General features: G+C 37.2%; 1 protein-coding gene across 1 annotated transcript in view; it reads right to left on the bottom strand.

The window, feature by feature from the left end:
* LOC104160470 (collagen alpha-1(XXIV) chain-like) overlaps positions 1–27385 on the bottom strand; it is a gene marked incomplete at its 3' end in the record, with an annotated part of 111233 nt that overhangs the window by 71551 nt on the left and 12297 nt on the right. Inside the window, exons 4-11 of the mRNA XM_009698598.1 lie at positions 24973–25026; positions 21373–21426; positions 19136–19189; positions 12232–12276; positions 8793–8837; positions 6566–6619; positions 5778–5873; positions 624–677 (exon numbers count right to left, since the gene is read on the bottom strand). Coding sequence (XP_009696900.1) covers positions 624–677; positions 5778–5873; positions 6566–6619; positions 8793–8837; positions 12232–12276; positions 19136–19189; positions 21373–21426; positions 24973–25026 — 456 coding nt within the window. The remainder of the gene's footprint in view (positions 1–623; positions 678–5777; positions 5874–6565; positions 6620–8792; positions 8838–12231; positions 12277–19135; positions 19190–21372; positions 21427–24972; positions 25027–27385) is intronic.

Consider the following 27385-nt stretch of genomic DNA (forward strand, 5'->3'; position numbering starts at 1 on the left):
CAGCAAAGCTCCTTTGAGGCCAGCCAGTGAAGCAACATGATTGTGCCACAGTTTGAATACCATACCACGAGAGCACTTTAGCCTGCACACGTTGCCAAGGACAAAGTTGTTATCATACTGATTATAACGCACTAAATGACATACTAGCATAATTATGTTCAGTAACAGTTCAAAGGATGAAATCAACTATCAAATGCATAAGCATACAAGAGCTAGGGTTTTGGCATGCATGCAGAATCCTATTTTGTTAAGGTGATCTTAGAATAATGGTTTAAATAAACAATGCAGAGGCATATCCAATGCAAGAATTTTTGAAGACAAAACATTCATCAGCAATGCAGTGAGGACAGCAAGACATCTGATTCTCAAGGCAGTCAGCACATGCAGCAGTGGAAACTGTGTTCTCTCAGCAGCTTTCTAGTTCTTTTCTCTCTCTGTTTTTATACCACTGCTTATTACAGTACTGTTCTAGCAACTTCCATGGAAAAATAACAGTAAAAAATTTTCCTGTGGACTTTAAGACATTGCTTTTGAGGCAAAAGTCTCCTTTCCATTTGGGAGAGGAGTTAATATTGGGTGTTACAAATTTTACCATGTTAATCAACACACAGTTTGATACTTACAGGATTCCCATCTGGACCAGGGGGGCCTCTATTTCCAAAGTCACCTGGAAAACCCTAGAGCAGAAAAGAGAATGCTTGGTCTTTACGATCCAAGACATGAAAGGTGGTCTGAACACTGAAATCCTATAGGTATTAGAAATTAGGACATCAGGAAGTGGATTCAGGAAAAGAGGAATGGGAGAAGCAAAAAGTTTCAGTTGCACAGTTCAAATGAATAATGGTATTTGTGTCCTAAAATCATAACCAAAAAAGATAAAACTATACACAACGTAAGCATAGGGCAAAATCAGACGACTGAATTGCTTTAAGAGCAATATTAAACAAGTATTACCTGAATTGTTTGCCTGGAATCTGTTTTCCTATTTAGTACTTTTACTTCAAATATTTTTTTTTCCTGTTACCCACAGCACTCACTAAAACATCTGTCTTTTGTTCCCTCATTAGTCTTCCCCAAATATTAATGGTTGCAGTCTCAGTGTGACACATGTTCATTAGAAATCGAATTTTTCATCTTTCTGGCACAACACTGTCCTTATTAATTTGAACACTTGCCTTATTGTTTGAGTCTCTAGATGCAGACTAACTCAAACAACACATGGAAAAACCTCACTCATCAGAGTTCAGAGACTAGATTATCAGGACAAGGAAGAAATCTGACTGGCCAAGTCAAGCGCTGAAGCTTGAAACAGAATTTCTGTTTCTTGCTTGAGAAGGATAATGAAATGGAAATCCACCACTTTACTGGCTCTGAACTTTCTTGCTTCCTCTCAGGGTTTTGCAGATTGTTTTACTTCTTTCTGACGTTGCCCACTGCAGAAGCACATGAGCTGCTGGGGAAAAGTCGTTTGTGGGTTTTTTTGGTGTTTGTTGTTTTGTTTTGTAGTTGGGTTTTTTTTAATTCATTTTTATCAGCGTACTATTGCCAGGTAGATCTCACTATTTTTCTGGAAGAGCCACATGAAGCTAATAGCAAACTCATGCTATTAGTTTGAAGCAGCACAATGCAATATTTTCATTATTCCTATTGCTGGATAAAGTTAGGAGAAAGGATGGAGTACAGATCCACAGAGAAGTCAACATCCTTTTTAATTACATTGTAAGGTCCATAGAAGAGCCTATCACAAAATTTGTAAAAAAACAAGCTGGAAAGGCATTCTGCCTGGAAGAAAAATCTAAGCTAACACGCTGACAGGAAAGACACTTTTCCTGGAACTGAGAAATCTCACACAGCAGTAGAGTACTGAGATAACGGAGAGATGCATTGACCTCAAGAAATCAGCCGCAAAGCACCAAAGCATTACTAGTCCATCTCCATGGAGAAAAGGAGCAAATTCCATTCTTACAATAATTTTTACATGACATAATCTTCTTCGTCTCTTCAATGTTTGAATGTCATTTTACCCCTCCCTATGCACCAGGAACAGTATTTTGAAGCATTAACCTTTCACCTCTGTAAGACTGTGTTGAAACCTGCTACAGGTCAAAGGTACAATTAATTTGGCCTTTTAAATCTACCTTGTTTGGAGGACATCCACATAGTTGTCCAGCTCAGGACTTAGTATAGCAGTGCTTTCCTGGAATGGGGGATATGCATCATCATAAAATATTATATGAGCAGACGTCAGGAAGACAATATAAAACTGCAGCAAGGAGGTGGAAAAATCGTATCATAAACCAAAGTAGTTTAAGTACTGCTTATGCCATATTTGGCTTTAGTAATAACTTAAACCAAAATTCTAAAAAAGTTAATGCCACGTTTTATGTGTGTGTATATATATGCATACACTCTGCTAAAACAATATGTTGAAACAACTTAATAGGCTCTGAATTCCCATCATCATGCATGATGTTGTGAATTAATCTGAGACATGCTTAACACTCCCTGTACCATCCTTTGGGTTAATTTTGATTGGAGTTTTTTTTCTGCATTTTCCTGCAAATTCAGGAAAGCAAAAGATAGGAATTTTTATTCAGGATCTGATCATGCAACTCACAAATAAGAATCTATAGCCATAATTGTAAGATCTGACAGTACAAGTCTTTATATCATCCCTGTCTTATTTAAAAAGTAGAGGTTCACAGGTTAATTGTCAATAAAGCAAATTTCATTGATTCTCAATCTGTACACCACTGGCCAAATTTTTGCACAACTCTGAAAATATACTGTAAAATTTAACTCACACAAAATGGGTATTTAACAGTGCCTATGTTGTCAAAACCTAGCAGCTGATAGGATGTAGACAAAGATTAATTTACTACCCTTAACAGCACAATATTTTGGTTGTAATGCCTACCATTGGTAGATGTTGGAAGAGGCAGAATTACTGTAACACACATGAATATCAATTTTTTTAAAGAACACACAAATGGTGCATCAAAAATGAAACGGAGGATGCAATGGGACAGCTTTACTAGCCACCAGATCATAGATGCAGGTCACAGACGATGGTTTATATTCAGCAAAAAAAGGAACCCAGCATACCAGGCATTATGAAAGGGACAAATTACCCACAGTCATCATAATCCCATTCTCAACAGCACGTGTCTTCTAACACGCTGATAAAATTATCTTAGTAAGTAGAAAAATGAAAGGAAAATGCAACATAGGAGAACAGTCAGAAAAGGCTAAAATTGGAAGTAATATAATACTACTACTGTGCAACAAGTGTTTTATTACATCAATATTATCAGTTAACATTATCAGTTAACTGATGTTAACATTAGCATACAAAGGATGACTATTCATAATTTTAAGATAAAACAGAACCTGAACTGTTTTTACAGTTACAATGGACTTGATTAATAAATTCTTGCTATAATTTACAAGGTCTGTTCTGTCACATTGACTGCTGGTTGTAACTAAACCCATATAGAAGAAAACTATGTAAAAAAATTCCTCTAAATGTGGTCAAGCTATGTATGTAAAAGCACTATGCATCATAGTAACAGGACAGACAATGCATTAAAAATACTGCAAAACTAGCCAAATCTCAAATTACAAGCATACAATGGAAAGAAATTGAATACATATGCTTTTACTATGAAATATTTTCTTTAAAGCATATTGTATGCAAAACTAATCTAAAATTCAAACAAATCCTCACTCTATAATCTTCACAATAAAGATTTTTGTAATTAAATATTTTGTTCCATTTCAAATGCCAGAGATGTTACAAATATGAATAACTATTCAATAAATGTGCTAATTAGCAGTATTTTGAATTGTAAGTGTACAATTCCTTGTACAATACACTTTTCTTATACTTTACTTTCCAAAAATGAGATCCTATCTGGGATCTGTTTTCTTTCAGAAGGATATCTGCCAGTCAGACAGGTTTTTTTCCCAAGTATTATTACTGACAGAAGTTTTGTCCAAAGAATTAAATTGCATAGAACACAAGGTGAGGAGCCTGACTTCAGGCACTATGCAATTCCCATGCCAAATTTCCTTTAGCAACAATGCCCGGCCCCAAAGCACTGGCACTACTAACTCTGGGACACTGTGTCAAAAGACATTGTCATCACAGCTATCATTGTCTGGGCTTAAAATAACACACACTCTCTAAAGCTTGCGATTCAGCAAAGTACTTCAAGCCAGGTTCCCATCTGATTGCTCTCCTGGCTTTGTCCTTTACTAGCAGCCTTTAGTCAAATAGGTACTTCATAGATCATAGAAAGGATTTGGAATGAACCTTGGGATTGAGGGAATGACAACATGACAGAGGAATCAGTACTGAATGAAGGTAATTATGGACATTGTTCAGAGGTGCTTTTTCGTGCTGTCACCTATGTGAAACCTCTCTGAATTGATTTATAGAAATAAAAGTCCTTATCAGAGCACAGCCTGGCACCAATAGAAGCTGTGCTCTTACTATAAATGAAAAAAAACCTGCTTACCACAGCATGCACAGCACCAACTGTTAAAGATTGAAACAAACTACTACACTGGCAACCAGAAGCCTCAATGAAATCTGCCACGGAGAATGAGATTATAATGCAAAACATATTCTCAGAGTACCCTGCTGTCATCTTCTCTTCCTTTAGCACACTGAGCACAAGCTTTTGCTTTCCATCCAGATTCTCCTCCTTCTTAAATTCTACACGTGACTCACCAGCACAGCACACAGCCAACTACTGCAAGGTGCTGATGGCACAGACCCCTTCTTGCCCAACACTCAGATGCACAATGTAGCATTTGATTAAAATTATAAGCAAACTACAATATGGTCAACAAGCATAGGAGCACCCTGTCCTGCTAGCTGAATAATTAAAAAAAACAGATTCTTACTTTGATTTTATACCTTAACAATTTGACAGCAGCTTCAGAAAGAGTAGTCTATCAACTTAATGACACTTTTCTTTGCGTGCCTTTACATCAAAAGAAAGGCTATTGAATGCTAGTTCCTTTTTTGGCTGGTGTTAGATCACACAGAAAACAAAATATAATTAAACAGAATCCTCCACAACTTTCATAGCATACATCAAGGGCCAAACAATGGTAATCACACTACTACTGCTGAACAAACTTGTTCAACATGCTAGATGAAAGTAATCTGAACTGCTGAGTGCAACTGAGTGCACAACGGGAGAATGCTATTGCAGTTTCCAATCTCAAACCACAAGCAAGTTAAAATTGGAAACTCTTGGATAGCTTCAAAGACTTAAAATAATAAGATTGCAGCAGAACACAAAACACTTGGCATTGAAGATATACCACAGGAAATATGTAAACCTTGATAATGTATACTTGGCAGATTTGTGTTTATTCTCAGCTGTAGAAATATGTTAAGTAGAGGACAGCTTTAATTTACCATAGTACAGAAACATGAGACATTAGAAGCAGCTCATTTGCATTCAAACCAACACCAAAACCAGACTTACGAAGCTTGCATCACACCTGTACCTTGTGCTAATACTAATTTTATAGAATATATTTATGTGTTTCTCTCCTCTTTTAACCTTCAGATAGCTGATATCAGTAACCAGTCACAAGGCTCATCATGTTAAGTTTTCCACACTTCAGAGCATCTAGCAGTTATAACCTGTATAGAATTTGCAGTACAGCAAAGTACTAACTGGAAACAACAGAAAGTCACCTATGGAAAAAAATAAAACTAACGTTTTTCAGCTGATTAAGGTTACAGAGTGAATTACAGGAGCATTTACATTGGGAGCAGAAATTGTAACAAGTGTTAGAAGCTTCACCTGTCTCCCTTTGGGACCTCTTTTTCCACGGAAGCCTGGGATGCCCTGAGAAAGAAATAACCCATCATAAGTAGATTTTCTTTTCTTCAATAGCTTAAATTCCAGTAATTAAACCTGCATTTGATTGGAAAAGACAGTGTGAGAAGCACCATAAAAAAAAAAAAAAAGATTTGAGCAAAGAATCATGGACACAATGTCCTATATCAGGGGAGCAGAAAGGCAAACTTTGCTTGTCTTTACTGTGGCCACATCAGAACAACTATGAAGAAGGGCCATATCCTGCTTCCACCAAAGTGTATGGCCAGACATCCTTTGTGCTCAAGAGAAGCAAGAAAAAGCTCAAGCACAGAGTGACAAAGCTTAAGATTTCCATGACTGGTTTTATTGCAAACATTATCTGACAACTGACATATTAATTATTGACTGAACAAAATATCTTCAATGAAAAATACTCATTATGGACCTTGGTGGTATGAAAAAAATACCTCTAATCCTTGCAGCTTTAGATTAAATTCAAACAATAAATTTATAGCTGCTCCCCATTTAATTTTAGCACCAGTGCATTTATTGATTAGCCTAATTGGATATGACACATTTATTTAATTTCCTCCACATCAGTTTTGCTTTTAGACAAAGACTTAAATAAATAGTTATACCTTGTACATTTTTCCCCATTGTAACATATATTGCATTACCACACAAACATCAATATTTTGTTAACACTCCATTAAACCTACCCTTTCTCCTTCAGGTCCTGGTTGTCCTGCCACACCTGGAGGTCCAATGAAACCCTAAAAAGATAGGAACAACTCTTGATTACAAGGCTGCTTCCCACCAACACTGCTTGTCCCTTGGCCAGCTGTGGGTTCAAGACTCAGTGATTAATTCAGACTCATTTGAAATTACCAGTGAAGCTCAAAGAACTTAAATGTGACTAGGATTTACTTTCCAGCCAACAGCAAAAACAATTTCCTATTATAAGGTTTACAGATCAATTAATAAAGAAGTACTAAGAAAGTGTTCTAATAAGACAAAGTTACATCAGACACCTTAATTATTAGAATAAATGAAATATGAAAAAAACTGCTGAAGTTAACCTTATTCATTAAATACATCAGAAAAGATGTTCTTATCTTTAAGAATGCTGTGTGATCACTGCTATATGCAAGAGTCCTAGAAAGTTTACCTTGTCATAACCAGAATGTTTTTCTTAATGTTCAGTCACAATGCATTTCTCCCACATTCTCCTCAGAAAGATCCTCTCATATAATCAGTTATATGGACACAGAAACATGCTGTGGACTCAGCAGAAATGAGAGTACAATTTACAAAAATAGTAGTAGACATGGATTCTGCACTACCAGATTCAAACTGAGATTAGAGAAAAAAATATTACTAGTTACTAAAAAAGAATGCCTTGCTTTCACCTCTCTCTCTTTCCAGTCCTCCAATTGTAACGATTTGGGCTTTTTGGATTGCATTTTTTTTTAATAACAAATTATGAAAGATAGCACCCATCTTGTCATCCAGCCCTAATGAGAGTGAAGAAAACAAAGATACTTCTCTTTTTGCACAGTTTCTTAAAACAGCTGAGAAGCAGAGTATAGTCTGATCGCAGGAATCTTCTAAACTTAAAGCTCTAAAGATACTTCTTATCATGTTGCTATACACCTCCATGGCACAGTAATGTGCCTCAAGAGGGCTGCGTCATTGTTTTTACTGGCAGTTGCTTGTAGAATTCCTACAGAAGACTTAGCCTTGAGACCTGAGAAGTGTTTTTCCCTAAAGTTACTCATACGTTGACCATTTTTAGCTTTGTGTAAACAGAGGAGTAGTAACTTTTCAGGAAGTGACTGGGATCACTTAATGTCTTGTTTGTTGAGGGGAAAACGAGACAAAATGCATTGAGAAGCTGAGCAAAGATAAACTGAAAAAATGTAAAAGATACAGTCCCTGAGGGTGCAATATTTGTTGGCACTTGATCCTGACAAACTAATTTTTCCCATCATTGTAATGAAAACTGACATCAAAAAAACCCCACCCCAGAAAACCAGACACATCTTTAAGAAGCTTCTGCAGGTAAAGGCTTTTAGTAGCCACATTAAAAAAAACATGACAAAAGAAAACCTAGCAACACAATAAGATTATTTTAATAGATGAGAACACAGTACATTGCTCAGCAACCTGTACAACATGAGCTGAGGGCCTGAAAACACGTAGCAAAGGGCTCCTTCAAATCCTAGGTGCAACCAGCAACATGCAAGTTTCTGGAAATCCACATCTACTGCCTCATGGTGAGAGTCAGTCTGAGAGAACACTTAGATACACAGAAGTACATGTAGGCATGCACATGTGCCTATTATCAAAAAACCAAAACACAAACCCAAACAAACCCACCCAGAAAAAAACCAATCTATTTTACCTCCAAGAATAATCAAAAGCAAACCTTGAATCAGCAGAGCCTTCAGTCCCTGGGATATACATGACTACAACTGAATCATTCTAAAATCTCAACATCAATTTTATGGTTTGAATGTGACAAGACTGTTTCACTTTATCAACTTCTGTAGCTGTTAGAGATTGCAAATGCCAGATACGTCTCCCTTCTTGACAGCCTCCATTATGGAAATAATGCTTCAGGCAGGAAACATCCGCTTCTCTTTATTCCCAGCTCTCACACACCCACATTCAGTATTGCTTTCCTTTCCTTCTGTTGCCTGTATGCATTCCAAGTGAGAAGGGCAACAACGGAAGACTGCTCTATGCTGCTACGCTGCTCACCATGGGAAAAAAAATAAAGTCCTTACATGCATTTTGAAATAAACACTATGTTTTCTCATTTATAGGTTCTGTAAAGATAGCGTGGTAACAACTGGCAGAGCTGAATGAAACTCCTCATCCTCTTTATGTACTGTATGGGTAAAAATAGACACGCATGCCAAAATGCTTAAAACGCATACTTACTCTTACACCTTTAGGACCTGGGTTACCTTCTGGTCCAGCTAAGCCCTATTACAAAAAGACATGAGTTGTACTTCATTTTAAACAACCAGATATGCTCTATTTAAAAGAACTGTAACAGCATTTGTTAACTGTAAACTGGCAATACATCCTTAAAATGACTAGGATTGAAGAGCGTGTCATCAAGCAGTCCTCTGGGATCATGTTCAGAAAGGTCTCCCATTAATTCATGGCTGAAACTTAGACAATGACTGAAATTTCTTTTATATTAGAATTATTCCTTCTGGGAGGAAATTTTTTTGCAGACTTAGTGATCTGGCATTACAGTGACATAATTTCACAGGATTTTTCCTAAGCTTTTACATTTGGACACATTTCCAATTATTTTCAAGCTAATGTCAGGATAGCATATGTAGTCCAAATGCTCTAAACACTTTATGTGATTCAACACAAACATGTTATCATCCATTACTACATAAAATACTGTAATTCATATACCTTTATACGGGTAAAATAATGAGTATTTCTACTTTAAGTCTTAATTTGTATTACTGGACTGAGATATCTGCTAGCTTATATGTAAATTAAAAAAAAAAATCAATGTTTATATAAGTGCTTTTGTTTATAGAAAGCTGCTTTCGGGCTTTGTTGGTTCTCCTTCTCAAATATCTGAAGGGTGGGGGGTGGGGGCGTGGAATCTTTTAATGTTCTGTTTCCCTTAAGGGCTGAAGGAATATTTTCAGCAGTGAAGTAAATACATTGGTGAATATCAGGGGGAACTATACGACAACAGGCAGTTTCCTATTGCTTTTGGACTTGAAAGATGAAGAAGATAAAACACACAGAACCACAAGAGGTTTATGAAGGAGCTTAAAGTGTTTAGACACTTGGTACTTTGGTAATGCCATTCATTTATTCCAGAAAGGTACAGCATTACTGCATCTAACCCATCCAATTTTAAGACCATGAGACTCAATATTACATAAAGGGCACTACCTGTGAAAGAGGTTTGTTTCACGGATAAATGACAGGATGTAAACAAATACATTTACACTATTAGTAGTTCCAGAAGAGTTAGATATGGTACTTTTGAGAAGAACAAACAAGAAAACCCCCCAAACTACAAAGACATTAGTATAGTTACTGCACCTGCCTGCCAGGGTAACCAACTGCCCCAATATTGCCAGTCATTCCTGGAATTCCCTAAGTGGAAAAAAAGGTGGGGAAAAAGGAAAAAAAAGGAAAGAAACAAACATGTTTAATGTCATGTTTTGGAGTTTATTTGTTTTATTATTTCTCTTTTAACATCAAGTCATATGACATAACTTAAGCTCATGGAAAAATTGCTTTTTGAGCAAGCTACACAGCAACACCCTAAAATTTATTCATCATACATAAAAAGCATTACAAGAAGACTAGTCTAAGATTTTGTGAAATACAACAGTGCACCCCTTATTTTCATAATAAAAACATAGACACTATTTATAAGAAGTAATTGAGGAGGACTATAGGAGACAGGTCCTTATAATGAAGTAACTGCACTGGTCTTAGTTGTATTTGAGTAAATGTGTTAAACGTTTCATTGAAGAAGAATTCTTGTATCCTTACAAAGCCAAATTTTTTTTGTGTCTTCTAGAATCAGGTCAATATAGCACTGGATTAGTCATGAATGTATAGAACTTCTCTCCGTCTTCCTCCTAATCAAATCCAAAAGTTATTTTTCTTGTTTTTTTATTACTTAACATCAGCACATCTAACCATTTATTTCAGAAAATTATGTGTTTCTGAAATGGTGTCAAATACCATGGGCCCATCACTGAGACATAGGAAGCTCCACCTACCTCTGTTCAGTTAATTTTAAACAAGCCGAGTCCATAAATTGGACACTCTTCCAGCCTGACCCTTCCACCTCAGTGTTACCATAGCAGTGGCTCAGAACTTCCTCTCCAAGCTGTTCACAGCTGATTTATGGTGAAACATCAGTCTGAAGAAGTAAAACTCAGAAGTGCAGACGCAAAAAGGGATTGCAGTATTTTTTGTTTAAATGAGCTGCCATTGAGATGATTCTGTCACCTGCTTTCAACGAGTAGTGATTCATCTTCTGACAGATGTTCTATCATAGAGCTAGGACCTATGGTCTCCTATTTTCACTCAGCTGTATCTCAAAATCAGTGTATATGAAAAAACTAAAAAAGCAGTAGATTCAATGCATTTACAACTTATCTTTTAAAACTCTTCCTTTGTTACCAGCTGTTCAAGGAGTTACAGAATTCACAAATTCACAATGAGGAACGTCTGTCCTCAGTGTACAAGTTTCTAAAAACTACAAACATGGGTAGGTGCTACAGATGACAAATAACCAGTTTAACTCATCGCCTTCACCAGCCAGGCCTGAAAATACCAGCAGTAAGAACTATGTGCAAAATAAAACTCTTTCATCCCAAATGTTCTCTTAAAAGTTACATCAGAGTATTTTCCTAATGATAATAATGAAAGAAAATATTTACAGGAGCAGTATGAGAACAGTGAGATATCAAACAGTTGCACACCACTAGTTTTCACATTCTTGAACATGAATTGCCTTTGAAGGAACTTACATGCTCGATCACATGTATAATGAGCAGAATTACTTTTCAATGCAAGCTTCACTTTTTCCCCTCTATGGTAACTAACTGATTACTTTTCACCTGCAACTTCTTCAGAGATTGAGACACTTTTCTGATGTTAAGAATGACTTTTTTCTTTTTTTTTTTTAACACCAGCTATCTCTTTATGTCACTGCTAAATTATAGTCATCACAGAAAAATGCCTGTGGGCCTATAATAAAAATCACCACTCATTCAGTTAAGATTTGTGTATAAAACTCATTAAAGTAATGGACGATGTTCATGAGTTTTCATTTCCCTTTGGGTGTCTATCATCTGTTACGATTACTGTTTCCCTTTCAGTGTCATCCAAAAGGAGACTCAAGCTTCCATGTACCCTGCCATTAGGAGCCTCGTTAATGATAACAAGATGCATGAGCAATTGGATGTCTTTTAAATTTACATTCAGATTGCTTCTTCAACTGACATGAAAGTGAGAAAGAGCACTAAATCACCATTTCATTTTCTACATGCTAGGAGATTTAGAATGCATTAAATCAGTAGAGGTTTTGAGAGAATTCAAACTATGCCTCTAACAAGAATTTTACAGCAATCTGCACCAAGCCAGTGTGGTAGTTGAAGAAAAACAAGCTGTGTTTTTCCATTTCATTTAGACTTTTTTTACTACATTGATCTCTAAATAATCTGTATTCTTAGTTAAGAACTATCAAGTATTTCCATAAGCAGTCAGCAATTTACACTGATTGCTTCTGCTGAACACTTACATCAAATTATGCATTCTTCTATCCTCAATTGTTCATCCATAGAGTATAGTGTACTGTACTTTCATCACCTACCTGCTCACCCCGTGGCCCTCGCAGTCCTAGATAACCCTTAAGACCCTGCAGATAGAGAAACAGATACATGATAAATACAGTTAAACACACAAAATGGACCTTTTTTTCCTACTCCAATCTCCCTTTATCAAGAAAAAAAAGTATCCAAACTTGTTTGCCTGCAGCCTTAGTGTGGTTTACATTTAGGAGCTCATATGAAAGCTGAGTTAGAGAAAAGGAGTAAGAAGAAGAAATCTTCATGGCAGTTTAGACATTTTCAAGATATCAGCATGCTTAAAGACAGTTCGAGACTTGCACCCTTTTAAACAAATGAGTACATGGGATGCTGTTGTCAGTTATTGCTAAAACTGAAGAACTGGATTCGGTGCAGTGCACTTCCCCATTCCAAATCCTTGTCACTATGCCCTTTCTGAACAAGGCCATTCAGAGAAGGGGTAGAAGTAGAGGGTCATTGCAGACTATTCTAGGTCACTCTCAAAAAAGACAGACCTTCCTGGACACATGATATCTCTTTTAAAAACTAACATAGAACAAATTCCAGCCCTTATATTATGGAATTTGAATCAATAGGGAGAATAGCCTGTTCCTCATCCCAGAAATCTTCCCCATGGTGCCGGAACCATGAAGCTGTCAAACTTTACTCCCTGTGCATTGACCATTTCATGCATATTTCAGCTCTTAAAGAAAAAAATGAATTAAAAATAGTGCTGGAACTTGCCATCTGTATCAGTACACTTGAAAGGGGAACCTTCTGCTTGGACATCTTTACACTGTACTAAACATACCCAGACAAGCTGGCCTAAAAGGGAAGCTCTAACAGTTGCATGATTGATACAGAAGCCAAGTGTCTGGTTTTCACATCCCTTCCAAGAGGTATTGGGAATATGCAAGTTCCAAAAGCTGCAGCTTGAAAGACCAAAACAATCCTTATTCTGGATAGAAATCTATCATAAACTGGCCTCAAAGACATTGACTGAGTAGTGGGAGTGTCTTGGCTGATGTAAAACATCTGGCTGCCTTGCGGCATGATGATACTCATTAGTCAGTAGAGACTTGAGACCCACTGTAATAAGAAGGAATTCTGCAACTGATTTCAGCAGACCAGGTATTCCAAAGTTTTCGATAAGCTTCTCCATGACCACAAGACTATTTCTGCATGAAATTAATTTTCTTATCATATAGAAAACTAAAAGATGGAGCTATTTTGTTTGGTGATAATTTTAGATAATGGAAGAGAACGACATTCGTAAGGCTTCAAAATTTGCAATTTTGCTATGAGAGGCTTGCTTGAGGAATCTTGATCCAAAAGAGATGTACTCATTAAGAAACCCAAAGGCTTCATTTTCTCAAAACTCAACACAGCAGGTGTGTCCTTTCATTTTGCCAATCACACACAGGGCATTACCAGTTTGCAAAATTATAATGTATTCTGGTTTCAATTCTCTCCTGTAGCTTAAGTCTAAATTTATATACATTCTCTTGTATCTAAGAAAGAAGGTCTGCATTGCTGGGGGGGCAGGGGGGAGGAATGAATCTGTAACACAGATAGCCAGGAGCTGATCTTGGACAAATTCGTTAGTACAAAATATCCCAATTTACTACATTAATGCACACCTAAAACCAAATTTTTTATTGAATTGCTAAAGCAGAACTAAAGATGCCAGCATAAGCCAGTAACTCATCTTTAGCTTTCAAAATGTGCCTCAGAAAGCCATATAGTTTATTGTCCCAGTCCACTCTGCATTTCATGAGTTTTAGCCATTTCAGAATTTTATTCTGTCTCTATGTTTAAATGATTAACTAAAGTAGGTGTTGCTAGAAGAGATCTCTCAGTAGTTTACTATTTCTGTACAAAGAGAAAAGTAAAGCAAATGCTGCTATCCACAGAAACACTCAAAGAGAAGTTTATCACAATTTAGTTTGAAAGTGGGTCAGTTTAGCTGGTTAACACCTGCATGGACAGTCTCAAAAGAAGGCACACAAGGAACTGTGATATGAAGAACAAGGACTGATTACTGGTTTCTATACAAGAGCATCTTACTTCTGCCAGAGGAAAACTTCTTTTAACTCATATTTTATAGTAGTACACACATATTCTTATTCAGAGCTAACACGGCCTTAACTCATTCTAACTCACTTAATGCTGGTTGGGAATGAAGCTAAACCATGCTAAAACGTGTATCATTCCAAAGACAGAGTTTTCACCCAGGGGTTTCCTTTCCTGTGACTTTGCTAATCCTCTTAAAATTCTTAGGTTTTTTATTAGTTTGGCTTCATATTCTTGAGCATACTTATAAATAAGACCAGAGCCAAGATGAAAGTAAACAAGAAGCATACAAGTTCACATGCACTGGTTTGCAAAATGAAGTACCTCCCAATTTCTAATGAAGATTAATGCTCTGATCTGAAAGCTCAATGTGGAAGAGAAAGGTTTGAAGCTTCCAATTACAGCAATACAGACTTCAAGCACATTACAAAAACACAGCAAGTTGCAAGAATACTTTGGTCTGTGTGACAGAAAAATGTTTACTGCCAATTAATACGACTCAGAAAAGACTTCATAGTGAGTTTAAGTATCTGACTTCTACTATATGCCTAGCACAGTGGGACCCAAATTGAGTGAAGTCTGTATATAGCAAAATGTAGATGTTAAATCATAACAGCAAGGACTGTTCAAGCCAAGTCTTTCCATCCTACTGGTGCCCATTGTGTTTTATTAGAATTTCTATGCATTTGTTACTAAAATACATTTGGCACAACACTTGCAACTTTGCTAGAAAGCCAAGAAGTTTCTGTAACCTCTAAAAATCAGTAGGTGAAGTGTTACACCTAATCCCACAACCATCAGCTACAGAGTGATATTAGTCTTTCAAAAGTGCTGGAAAAAATGTCTTCTGGGCATGGAGTAATCTAGAATATAAACAGATTTCCATGCACTGTCACATGAGCTTTTGCAATACTTCCTTATCAGCTCCATGTTGTCATCACGCAGCATCCAGTTCTGAAAAACTTCTTTTTTTAGTTCATGGTTCCATTCTATCTTGTTTGCTGATTTTTATTAACACAACTAAGATTTCACCTAGCATCTCTTAGCCCAAATATCCTAAGGAATGGAAATACCACTTTAAAAAAAAGGACATATAGAGGATGGACCTTTTCTTCATCTAACCCAGTAGAGGAATTTCTCTCACAGAGCTTTCCTCCTGCTCAAGGAAAACTGCACTCTCTAGGAGAAGCAGTGGGAGACATTTGGTAGCATAATGTTGACATCACTGTAGGTACTGCTTTGAAATTTATCTATCTGCCTTATCCTTTAACAAGATGCAAAAGTAAAGACAAAATGCAGTAAGTAGCCCTTCTCAGATTGCAACCAAGTTTTTTCCTTCAACATGTCTTACCATATTCTACTTTAGCATATGGATTTTATCAGAATTTTATAGATACAGATTCCCATGATTTACTGTTACACACATATTAGGGAATAAAGTTAGCCCCAAAACTGTAGCCAGTGTTTTTAAAAATCTTTTCCAATGTCATTGTAAAGTACCTGCAACCGCACAAGCACTGCAGTCGCCCTAATATATTGACATGATCCCAGGGAAGTTAATGCCCAGGAGTAGTGTCCACTGGTTGACGATCTACCCCCCAGAGGCAAGTATTCGCCTCTCCTTACAGCTAAATAGGCCCTTTTTGGGGAGAGGGGGAAGAAGGGGCCTTCTGCTCTGAGAGGTCTCTGGACTGATGTAAGGAAAGTTTTGGGTGCCGATTTAAAAATGGTCCTGTCAAGATAGCTCCAGATACGAGATTCTGCAATTGCTCTGGAAACAGCACCCTTCTCTAACCCTCATCTCCTGCCATTGCTTCTCTGCTTCAAAAGATGCCTGAAAGAAACAGGCCTCTAAACACTTCATAAACACGCAATTTTCTGTTCCTAAACTAAAACAAATTTGGAGCTCTACCCGGAGCAAAACTTGACTTTTTATAGTGTGTGTTACAGGCATGAGAAATATGTCATATTTTATATGCAACTACAAGGACGCATACTTCGATACATGACATGTAATGAAAAATAGTCAACCACAATAATCTGTTCCCAGAGTCCTGGTTACTAACATACATTTGTTGTACTATCTGACTAAAAAACCCTGTAGATTCTCAGCTTTATAAAACGAAACACATCGTTTTATAGTTCTAATCCAAAACAGTAGCTTAGTAGTGCTGTTCTATTGCATTGAGGGTTGAAATTTTCTTTGGGGGGTGTGGGGGGTGTGGGGCGTGTGCTAAAATGAATCTTTCCAAGAAACTCTCCTAACATCATCTCAGACATTCAGAAAAATATAATTAAAGCACATGGAATATCGCTTCTCAAAGCCATTCTTGTAAAAAAAAAGTGAAAATAATATGCCCACTTGTCTCACACTTCCAGGACACATTTTTGCACAAGTACCAAACAACATTGCACAGGAAGCTCAGAACCAGGCAAATTCTGATTAGAAAAACTTGTTAAATGCCATTTCCTCCACAGCTACCCTGGAGTGGGGTAATTACACCCCATGGAAAGTAGCAGGCATTGCAGCACACCCCTCCACTTCAGCTCTCCAAAGCCACCGCTCAGGTTAATGGGAAATGGATGATGAATTCCATAAAGAAAAAACCTCAAATTTCTAGGTCTTTCAGAAAAACACTGACAAAAGTCAGTATCACGAAAAGTAATTGCCATGAAACTAACAGAGATTTTTATTACGCTATTAAAAATATCTTGAAAAACATTAGAATTTCCATTCATTGACTGTCAAAATCAAATAGAATTTGGGACACCATTAACTCATATGCAGGATTTTTTTATCTTCCTTTTTACCTGGATGAGAAAGAATATCAGAAATATGTTATTTATTCAATATTATAGCAATTCCCCAGTAGTACTGGGGTACAAAACAAAAATGGAAGTACTTGATTTTTCTGCATTTTTTTCTTGTAGCTAGTTTACTTCACAGCTACTTGTGCTCATATTCCTTTGAAAATAATTTCTGAGATCACAATGAGCTAACAGTGTGTTTACCTATTCATGTATGTTGAAACGCAATAACTAAAGATTATTTTAAAAAATTATTTAAAAAACAATACATTGTGGGCTTGTCATTAAAAAATTAAGTGTGAAATACTTTTAACTGTTTACAGGTGTAGTGCTGTTCAAAAGCTGGTATTCTTACAATCTGGGTCAGGCAGAAGTTATCTTAAACACGGTTCTAGTTAGTGTCTGATATGTACAACATGGAAACAGAGAATAAAATTTCCAATGATCAAGTGAGCACAATTCTCCACAGAGTCTCTAACTGTCAGATAAGGAGTAAATTCTTGTGGCAGGAAGAGCATGATGGCCATAAGATTTTAAATTTCCTTGCCTCATAATCCAGAGCAAGGGACAGCTACTTTCCATCTAAAAAGCCTTAAAACAAAAACTACTTTGTTTTTGGAGCAAAACTATAAACCTGACGAAATAAGAAAGCACAATACTTGGGGAATCTCAAGGTGGCCCAAGATCAGTGGTGACAAAAGCTATCAGTGTCCAGGTCTGTAGGTTAACTCTCAGAAGGGACACAAATTCTTGTCACAGCTATACATTTTCTCAGTTCATAAACCTGTGCGCCACACGTTTGGCAAAATAAATCTCCACACTCCTCCTGGTGCTAATTCAGTGAAAGCTTCCTTTTCTATTCACGTTTTTACTATGGTTTGGTCAATTCTAGAAATGAATGACTATACAAAAAAAAAAATTGTCATATACTTTAAGGTCAAGACAATGTTGAATGAAGCCATCTTAAAACATAACACTGAATATAAATTTTGTTGCAACGCCATTTTTCTTTCATTTCAATAGCAGGCAAGCATTTAATTAATATTCTTTCTCTATATGACAAAAATTAAGGCAAAAAATACCAGGGCCTACCTTTCTAACAATTCATTCCATCCTTTTGATGGACACTTTACAGCTATCTTCAGCGCTACGTACTACTACAAAATTCTGCTGTCATATCTGTTCTCCATGTTTTTTTATTACATTTGCAACACCGAACTATCTTCCGCAAAGACAGCATTTAATAGTACTTTCCCCCCAGCTTTCTTGCCAATTTTTGCCACCTTACCAGTTTGTCACCATCTGACTAATCAGAGCAGCCTACTGGACTTATGTCAGGTGACCTCTCCTTTCACATAAACTACATTCACTCCCTCAGTCTTCTGCGCTCATTTTCTTAAGGTTGTCTCATTTCCTCTATTGACATCCCTCATGTTTCCCTCCCAAAATTACCTGTCTGCCTTATGCTTTCCTGTATATATAGGACTGCCATAATTTGGATGTATTTCTTAAATGCAGTGTGTGACACCTGACATTTCTCATATTAAAAAAATACTGCATTATGTAGCATCCAAAATTGCAACTTACTCCACCTGAGTCCTATTTTAGCAATTCTGGTACACATTTGGAAAAAAACAAATAATTCAGTGCAGAAATACTGAGCACATGATCCCATAGAGTTTTTTTATACTCAAAATACACAATACAGAAAAAAAATGAAAATTGAACACAATTTATTCAAAAATGGTTACATCTTGCAGACAAGTCTATCTTCCCTAGTACCTATTCTGTTCGAGCAGGGGCACGCCATGCCTTTTGAAGAACACCAACCTAAGCAGCTGTGATTTACGTTCCGTTGCAACAATCTCACTTAATTTAGTTGCAAGGGAAGGTTTTGTACTGTTGGCCCGGGAGCCTGACATAGTAGACAGTTACAGTACCGACAGAAGGCCTTAAATCTTGCTATCGACTCTTGACCACCAGGCATCCAGCTGATGGCCACTGATTTGAGCCAGGGAGGGTTACAAGAAAATGGAAACAGAATCTTACCTTCTGCCCTTTGATCCCAGGTGGTCCTGGAAAGCCTATGGGGCCTGGATCACCCTGTACAACAAAAACATCCAGCATTGCTGTGTTTCACTGGAACATAACACAGGCCTATAAACATGTAGGACATCATATCTTCTCTGCATTCTTGGACATTTGGTACGAAGAAGTAACTAATGTTGTTTTATCAGGCATTGGGTTTGTTTGTTTTTTTTTGGTTTTTTTTTTTTTGTTTTTTTTTTTTTTTTTTTCACACACACACACCAGAGAATTCAAAAGGCAACAGTTCCTCAACTGCAACCACCTGGTGCAATATGCACACTTCTGCATCATACAACATGGCCAAGTCATGGCTGGAACAGACTTAGTTCACAATCTCACAACACTTACTTTAGCCAACATAAACGGGAGTGAAGAAGCTATACAATTCTTGAGGTAACCTTTCCCTCAGAAGTGAGTGGTTTCACCTCAAATTAATACACATTTAACTATTACTGTTTATTGTTTGTATTATTGTTATGCCAACAATGCTCAACCAGGAATCAGGACACCATTATGCTATGTGCTGGATAAAACATGGCATAAACCCAATCTGTGTAAAAGACAACATGAAAGATGCATACAGACAAAGATGTTACAATGTCATATGGCTATTCTCATTGGAGTTCTTTAAACTTTTCAACTACATGATGGCACATGTGAAGGAGAATTACAGCATCTCAAATGCTAAGGAAATAGAAAAAGATGTATTTTTTTAATCGTTGCTGCATATGGGGGAGCAGGGAAGGTTGTCTCAGTTCTTTTTTTCCTTGCTCAGGACTGACAGCGAAGAGACTTGCTCTTTCAGGATTATTGCCTAAATTCAAGTTCAATGAGTCAAGAAACAGATCCTGGAAGTGAGTTAGCATCAAAGCAAATTCAAGTCCATTACTTAGAGTGAATAAATTTGACTTGGGTGAAAAATTAAGAATCAAAAATAGTGAGAACTACAAATATGCATATGAATCCCATATTTTTGGATTATAGATGCATTCTACATGTATTTAGGTGTAGGTCATACATATACATGGGTGGGCTTTAGACTGTTGTGGCATCTTGGGCTCATGCCAAAGAATATATCCTGAGTTTCAGATAGACACGTATAGCTCATAACACTATGATTAGATTACCAAAAGCAAAAGCTTGTTAGATTAAAATAGTGTTGCTATTTCTACAAAAGCTGCACTTCTATTTTTTATCAGTGCATCAACAGACACATTTCTGAATTTTGCTCAGCAGCTCTTTAACATTGAAAATATATATTTGTGAATTTTAGGGTTTGACAGAACATATGCATTCAAAAAATATGTAATGTACACCTCAGCAGCTAGTAAACAGTAGTTATTTGCTAATGGGTGCTTCATTACGGAGAGTGGTCCTGGACTCCTACAGTGTATTCTACTTAGCACAAATGTTCCACAATTGAACTACTAGCAAATATTCTTAATAAAATTTAGCATCTGTTAGAATATCTTCTATTTATATAGCATAGGCTAACACATTATAATGCAAACATGCAATTATATTTTTAGTATTATCACATTGATATTCAAGTTTCATACATAGTCAGTAGATTTGCAATCTAAAAGTGAAATAATCACAAGCTTTGAAGCCCACAATTTCTATGAAGAGCCGTTTTAAATATTTATAATCAAATATTTTGGCCAGAGAGAGCAATTGCTAGTTTGGATAAAGTAGCTTAGGAGGAACTAGCAGTAAAAGCCTCTGAAGTGAAAGGACAAATCTTAGCATCAAGAGTCTGTTAAAAAAAGTGGTTAAATACAACATGATACGAGATTATGTGTGCACTTATCACCAAATTTTGTCTGTCTTACACAACTTTCTGGACTAATGGAAGGTATTAAAGAAAACTGGAACTTGTACTTTGTCATATCAGTGTAAACAAAATTCAGTTTCATCGTTCTAGAAGTACCTCCCTTTCACTTTTTTTTAGATTTTATTTTTATAGATAAAATCAAATATATAATTTAAATTTCACCTTTGAATATAACTTTTTTTTCTTTGGTTTATTACATTACCTGTATTTGTACTGGTCAGTCTCACATAATTAAATGTCAAAATACACCAGTGTCACAGTAAATACAAAGCATTATGCTGTTATCACTTGCCTGAATAGTAAACAAGACTTCAACAAAAGAATGGGACAGACAAAATATTTTTCAATACTTATGAAAATATACCTTTTCTCCACGTTTTGCCTGTCCTGGAGAGAATCCTGGGTCTCCTTTAGGGCCCTGTCACAGAGAAATTAAGCTCATTAGTATAATCAGGGAAGAGATGTGGAAATAAATACTTTCAACTTTTATAGCAAGAGCAGGGAGAATGAATGCACTTATTATTACAGATTTCTTTTTTTTTCATAACTTTCAGTAAAGATATACAACAAAATATAATAGTGTGAGTTCACATCGAAATGAGATTTACATTTTCCAAACTTCATAATGTCACAAAAGCTTTTGATAAGAAGATTTTATTGGTAAATCCAAGCAGGATTACAGCAGATACCGCAGCTGAAATGCTCTCCCCATGTCTCTCCCACTTCAGGAAACCACCTATACCCCAAACACTGTGCAAGATTATCGGGCTGTACTACTTCATTGATTATAATCTTGTCCAGGCTTCCTCATGCTCACAAACATCACACTCCCCACGCAGCACAGACATCATGGCTGGGAAGGACAGAGATGTAAGCATGCAGCAAAGGCCTTTGCTCAATCACAAATTACTTCCTAGCAGATGAGATGGCTCACCATTCTTGGCCAGGAATTACTGCCCACATCCAAGACTAGGCCACAGAGAGTGGAAGGATCCTGCCACACCAATCTCTCCTATTTCAAATCCCCACTGCCAGAGCCTGCTGCCACACAAAGCGCCAGGCGCTGCAGGCCAACACACCACAGAGGCCTGGAACCCGCCACGGGCTGGGGCTGGCCAGGACCAGCCGGGCCTGGCAGCCAGCCCTGCCGAGCCACCAGCTACAGGCAGCTCTGCCACTACAAACCTGCACCCCTCAGAGTCAAATTCACCACCCTTAAAACAGGAATCCCCAGCAAATTGCACCTCCTGACACAGCCCTGGGTGAACTGCTCCATGCTGACCATACAGTCACCTGGGGAGTTGCCGGAGCCATAGGCTAAAACCACATTCATGTACTAACAACTGAAAATACAGTAACTGAGGGGGAAATGGGGAACCCCTTAGTCTAATTCATACTAAAAGTGGTACTGTAACATTTCATTGACCTGTTCATATAAATAGCACAGGCTACAGCACTGCTTTTGATTTCAAAGCTGTAGAGTAACACTGAGTGCTACTCACAGGCATCAAGATCTACTCTTCTCACTCAAAAATATGTTTTACCTAGCCAAGGAAATAAACGCTACTATTGAAGTTATCCCACAGCAGTGCTAGATTAAAGATGATACGTGCCCTTGATTGAAAGAGAGCTGAAGTTGGGAAAAATAGCTGTTCGGACATTGCTGACACAATCCTACTCTCAGGGGCAACACTGGATGCTCAAAGGGATATACAAGACAACCAGCATAAGGCTTCCTGACGGTCAGCCATTTTAGATCTGTAACATACAGGGCTTTCACTTGAATGCTATGGGGCCTGATCCTCCTCTTGCATACAGTACTGCAGATCAGGGGTTATCCTTCCCTCTGCAGCAGCCTCACATGTACAAGCTTGTTGAATACTAAATAAAGACTGGGAATATGGCAAAACGAATCTGCTGTGTTAAACTGATGTGTCAGGTCACAGAAAACACAGTTCTTCAGTATGGCAGGAGTTACCCAAGTATTTTCCAGCTGATTTACAATTTGGAAGGTAAATACTTATATTCCTTGAACAACTCCCATCAATCTTCTGCTTCCATTTTCCAATGCAGGCATATTAAACCAAGAGTTGTAACAAAACTGTGATCAGCTCTTGGCTAGTTAAAACACAGGCCTTCTGATAACTTACCCATCACCTTTCCTTTCCCTTATAAGCACAATTAATTCCTCATTTTTAATCTAAAAAACAAACAGCCATTGTTATGCATGGCCTTCAGTTGTGGATTAACAATGCGTCACCATAGGTCAAGACGTGAGGATAAAATAAAGCGCTTCATTATTTCATCTACGTAACATTATAGTGTAGTTAGAACAGTGCCAGAATCCACAAACTAGATTTTCTTAACTAAGCCACATTTCAGAGAGTCAGAAATACAGCTAAACCTCATGAATACTTATAAATGACTTAAAAAACACCCATCAACTGTTTACCAGGAATTAAATGCCAAGAACATCAGCTATCGGTTGGAACTGCTAGCACACGCTCAGGGCTGGATACTATACAGTAAGGGTATTAGCTAATGTTGTTCCAGGCTTCAAAATCAAGTACATAAAGGATGCTTCAGCACAGGAAGGAAAAATGCACATATCTCACAGGCAGAATAAAATTCTGCATTAATTTACTGCCAGAAAATTGTTGCAACTTGTCTCCAATGTTTTAAGATGGTGTGTTTCTTTTCAGATTACATAGTCAGTGTGGGTCAACTGGATCTTCAGTCAAAAGTCAGTGAGCACCTGGCTAATATTTAAAGTGTTTCAGAAGATACTTGTATTGAAGGGATAATTTATACTCCAACAAATGAAACAGATCACTAAGGACCTAGTAACATATACATATATATATATATTTCATGTATATAGGTACATGCACACACATACAATTCCTTCTACTCTTAAAACCATGGAGACAGCTACAGAACTGATCAGAATTATGAGCCACTGGAGGGGAAAATACACTATAAAACAAATTCTAGGAGTAATTGGTTACAATTATTTTCCTAGTAGTGTATTCTATTATACAGCCAGTATAAATATGGGGAAAATTAATTATGAATCTCTAAGTTTAACCATTCCTATAGAACTAGATAATAACAAAAGAACACAAAAAATAGTCACTTGGTTTTAGTGTTTGACACTGAAAGCTTTATTAAATTTCTTATGTCCTCAAGCAGTTCTTAACACCTGTCATGACACGTCAGATTCCTGCCATTAGGAACAGTACTAAATCAAATCATGGTTGCTGCTGGTTTTTTCCTAACATATCTATCAAATTGTTCAAACTAAATGTGAGCTGAAGGCATTTTGCAACTGCACAAATCTGTCAAATCTATTTAAAGGGTCTATGTTACACAAGTTTGAAGGGTTTTATTTGAACTTCCAGTCTAGTATTTTGTCTTTGGTTTTAAATATCACATCCATAAATCTTCTAAACGTTACTCTAGTATATTAATCAAGTGATAATGTGTGAAATATTAGAATATTTAAATGTCAAAGGTTGGGCATTGACAAAAAAAGAGGAATTTATAGAGAATGACAGTCTATTTTTCTTCTCCCCTCCCTCCCTTTTTCTTTTTTTAAAAAGCAGCGAGGCAAAAGGTCACAGCAATTAAATGTTTATTCTCACTTAAATTCCAGGTTGTCAAAGAGGCAGAGTTGATTTACAGGAACTCTTTTGGGAAGTACAGACTACTTTCATGGGTAACAGTTTCCAAGTCATCATTCTGCACACAGGATTTTTTTTTCCCCTGAATAAACTGCTATTTTGTTTTGATTTGAAGTTCAATTTGATTGATTACATTTAATTAAAGTATGTTTATAGTAACTGTCTCTATCCGTAAACCAAAGAAGGCCAATTGCTTCTATTATAGGAAACAGTTCTGGGGCTTCCAAAAAGTCATTAAGAAGTTCACATATTTACATGGCAACGTGGATAAATTAACTTACCTTTGGACCTGGCAATCCTGGCAAACCTGGATTACCATGTGGTCCTGGAATACCCTATAAAAACAAAACAAAAACCAAAAAGGAGTGGGATTATTCAGTACTCCACTGAACAAGTGTTAACAGTTTGCAGAGAATCATTTTATTGCATCATTGTTGCTTTTAGAAGTTAGGTTGGGATTTTCAAAGGATTCTTAAGAAATAAAACATGCAGATCTTCCTTAGAAATTAAAAGTGAACTTGAGTACTTCCCTTTCTTTTAAAAATCTCGGATTCTATTGTCTTTGCAAGTAATTCTTAACAGGTATTTGGTGCACAGTCACTGCAATGTTGCTTTCCAGCTACAAAACTTGGAGGCATGGGATAATGAGAAAAGGAAGTGGATCAGTTCTCGCTGACTTAAAAGATGACTCAAAGCAACGTATTCCATCTTCTTTAAATAAATCAAACAAACACTCTTCACCAACCTGATTCTTCCAGAGCCAGTGTTGAAAATGGGCTTGTTACTAAAAGAGTTGGACTGAAACCATTCCAAGAACAGAACCGGCTATCAGGACTATCTACGCCTTCCAGGGTAAGTGTCTGTTCCTGCAATACACTCAGCAATCCTCACTCCTTGACAAACTGCACATTAGGGAAAATATTTCTTGCAACGGCTGTCAGCAGCTGTTCATCTTCCAAACACTGAAGGACCAAACTGGTGAACACCTATCCCTGGTAACTTGACAACAAAACTTTTGTTGAATTCATTAAAGCCAAAATTCCACCCAAACAATTAATCTGAATACCAAAAATAAGAATCTTTTTCAGCTTTCTCATATATTCAGTGATCTAACAACAAATAGGCTCAGCGTTTGCCTTTCCCTCACATGAGACTGAATTACCACTTACACCTTGCAGTAACACTGAAAGCTGTATCTATTTAAGTGCTCCCTCTCACTAATGACAATATTGACGTAACACCATAAAAATGCTAATCCCACGTGCTGTTTCAGAGATTAATTTGCACGCTGGCAACTGGAGCACTCTCAGGCACTTAGGAGAAAGGAAACAAATAGAAAAGTGTCAGCATAGCTGCAGTGCTGAAGTGGCTCCTAGCTTTTGCTGCTTGTGGTGTTATATCTTGGGGCATAGTACTGCAACACAGAGGTGCAGAAGTATCCTTGTGAAATGACAGGCACCAAGGGAATTTCATCCCATCACTGACTAATTCTGAAATTGCTGATGTTTCATTATTGAGAAACTCAGAACAAGTCAAGACACTTAGAAAACCTTAACTGTCAGATGTGGACTTCTCTACCACAGAACTACAGAGATCAAAATCAGTTTTTAATGGAAATCTCTAACCATTAATCAGGCATTGATACCATGCCCAAAGCGTCTAACCCATGTGAATCTCTGTCAGGATCATGTTAGGACACACACTCGAGGGATCCTGAAGAAGACCTAGGCAACACAGCTCTGCACTCTGCCACTTCTCTTCGACATCTCAAGTCACATTTCAGGATCACAAATGGCAGCTCACGTGAAGGAAGACAGAAGTCATAGGGCAGACTGGTAGATGGGGACATGAACTTTGCATCAACAAGGGTTTATGTGCTTTTTGGCTCAAAAAACACTATTATACCATGTACCTTCACTAGCTGTCCCTGCTTGAATTTATCAGTGTTGTACAAACTAAAAAGCACTGACACTTCAAAAACATTTCTTTCTTTGATCAAGCAGTTTTATAGACTTTCTTGGCCCATATGAATATGCATTTTAAACTCAGAACTACTGGTAAATATTCATCTCTGCCATTTCCATACTTTTTCAGGCACCCTACTGTAAGCTGTCTCTTCACATTGGAAAGCATGTCGTACTCAATAATTAATCCAGAAAGCTCACATGGTAGAGCACTGTGCTCTTAAGTACTATATACCTGTAAAAAAAGATCTGCAGAAAAAAGCCCCAAACAACAGCTGAGCAAGAGGGATCTCACCAACAAGCATAGCTTTAAACATACGGGCAGCTTCCTCTAAACCAAAGACAACTTCTCAATTGTGAGGATCTACTTGGGTATGTGGGATCCTGCCTCTGATGCCAGATGTATCCTTGACAGAGGCATTATGCAACATAAAAAGCTGTGTTGTAAGAATTGTCAGCTCCTACGTAGAGAGATAATTTGAAAAATATACGGATTTGAAGGAATGCTTTTAATTTTATACTTTCAAATGTGTCTCATCCACTCCCTTGCCTCCAACTTCTGTAAAGTATCAGTTTGCTTTTCGGCCTCTTTGACCAGGGCACTTTCCTACCCAGTCAGACCAAGTTTTGAAAGCCAGCAAAGTACAGGATGTTCAACACACTATTGAGCAGCAGCTTGTTTAAACGTTCCTCAAAGGCTTAGTCAAGACTCCTCCCACACATCTGCTGA

Source organism: Cariama cristata, unplaced genomic scaffold (genome assembly GCF_000690535.1).
Source record: "Cariama cristata isolate BGI_N322 unplaced genomic scaffold, ASM69053v1 scaffold10424, whole genome shotgun sequence".
NCBI classification, from domain to species: domain Eukaryota; kingdom Metazoa; phylum Chordata; class Aves; order Cariamiformes; family Cariamidae; genus Cariama; species Cariama cristata.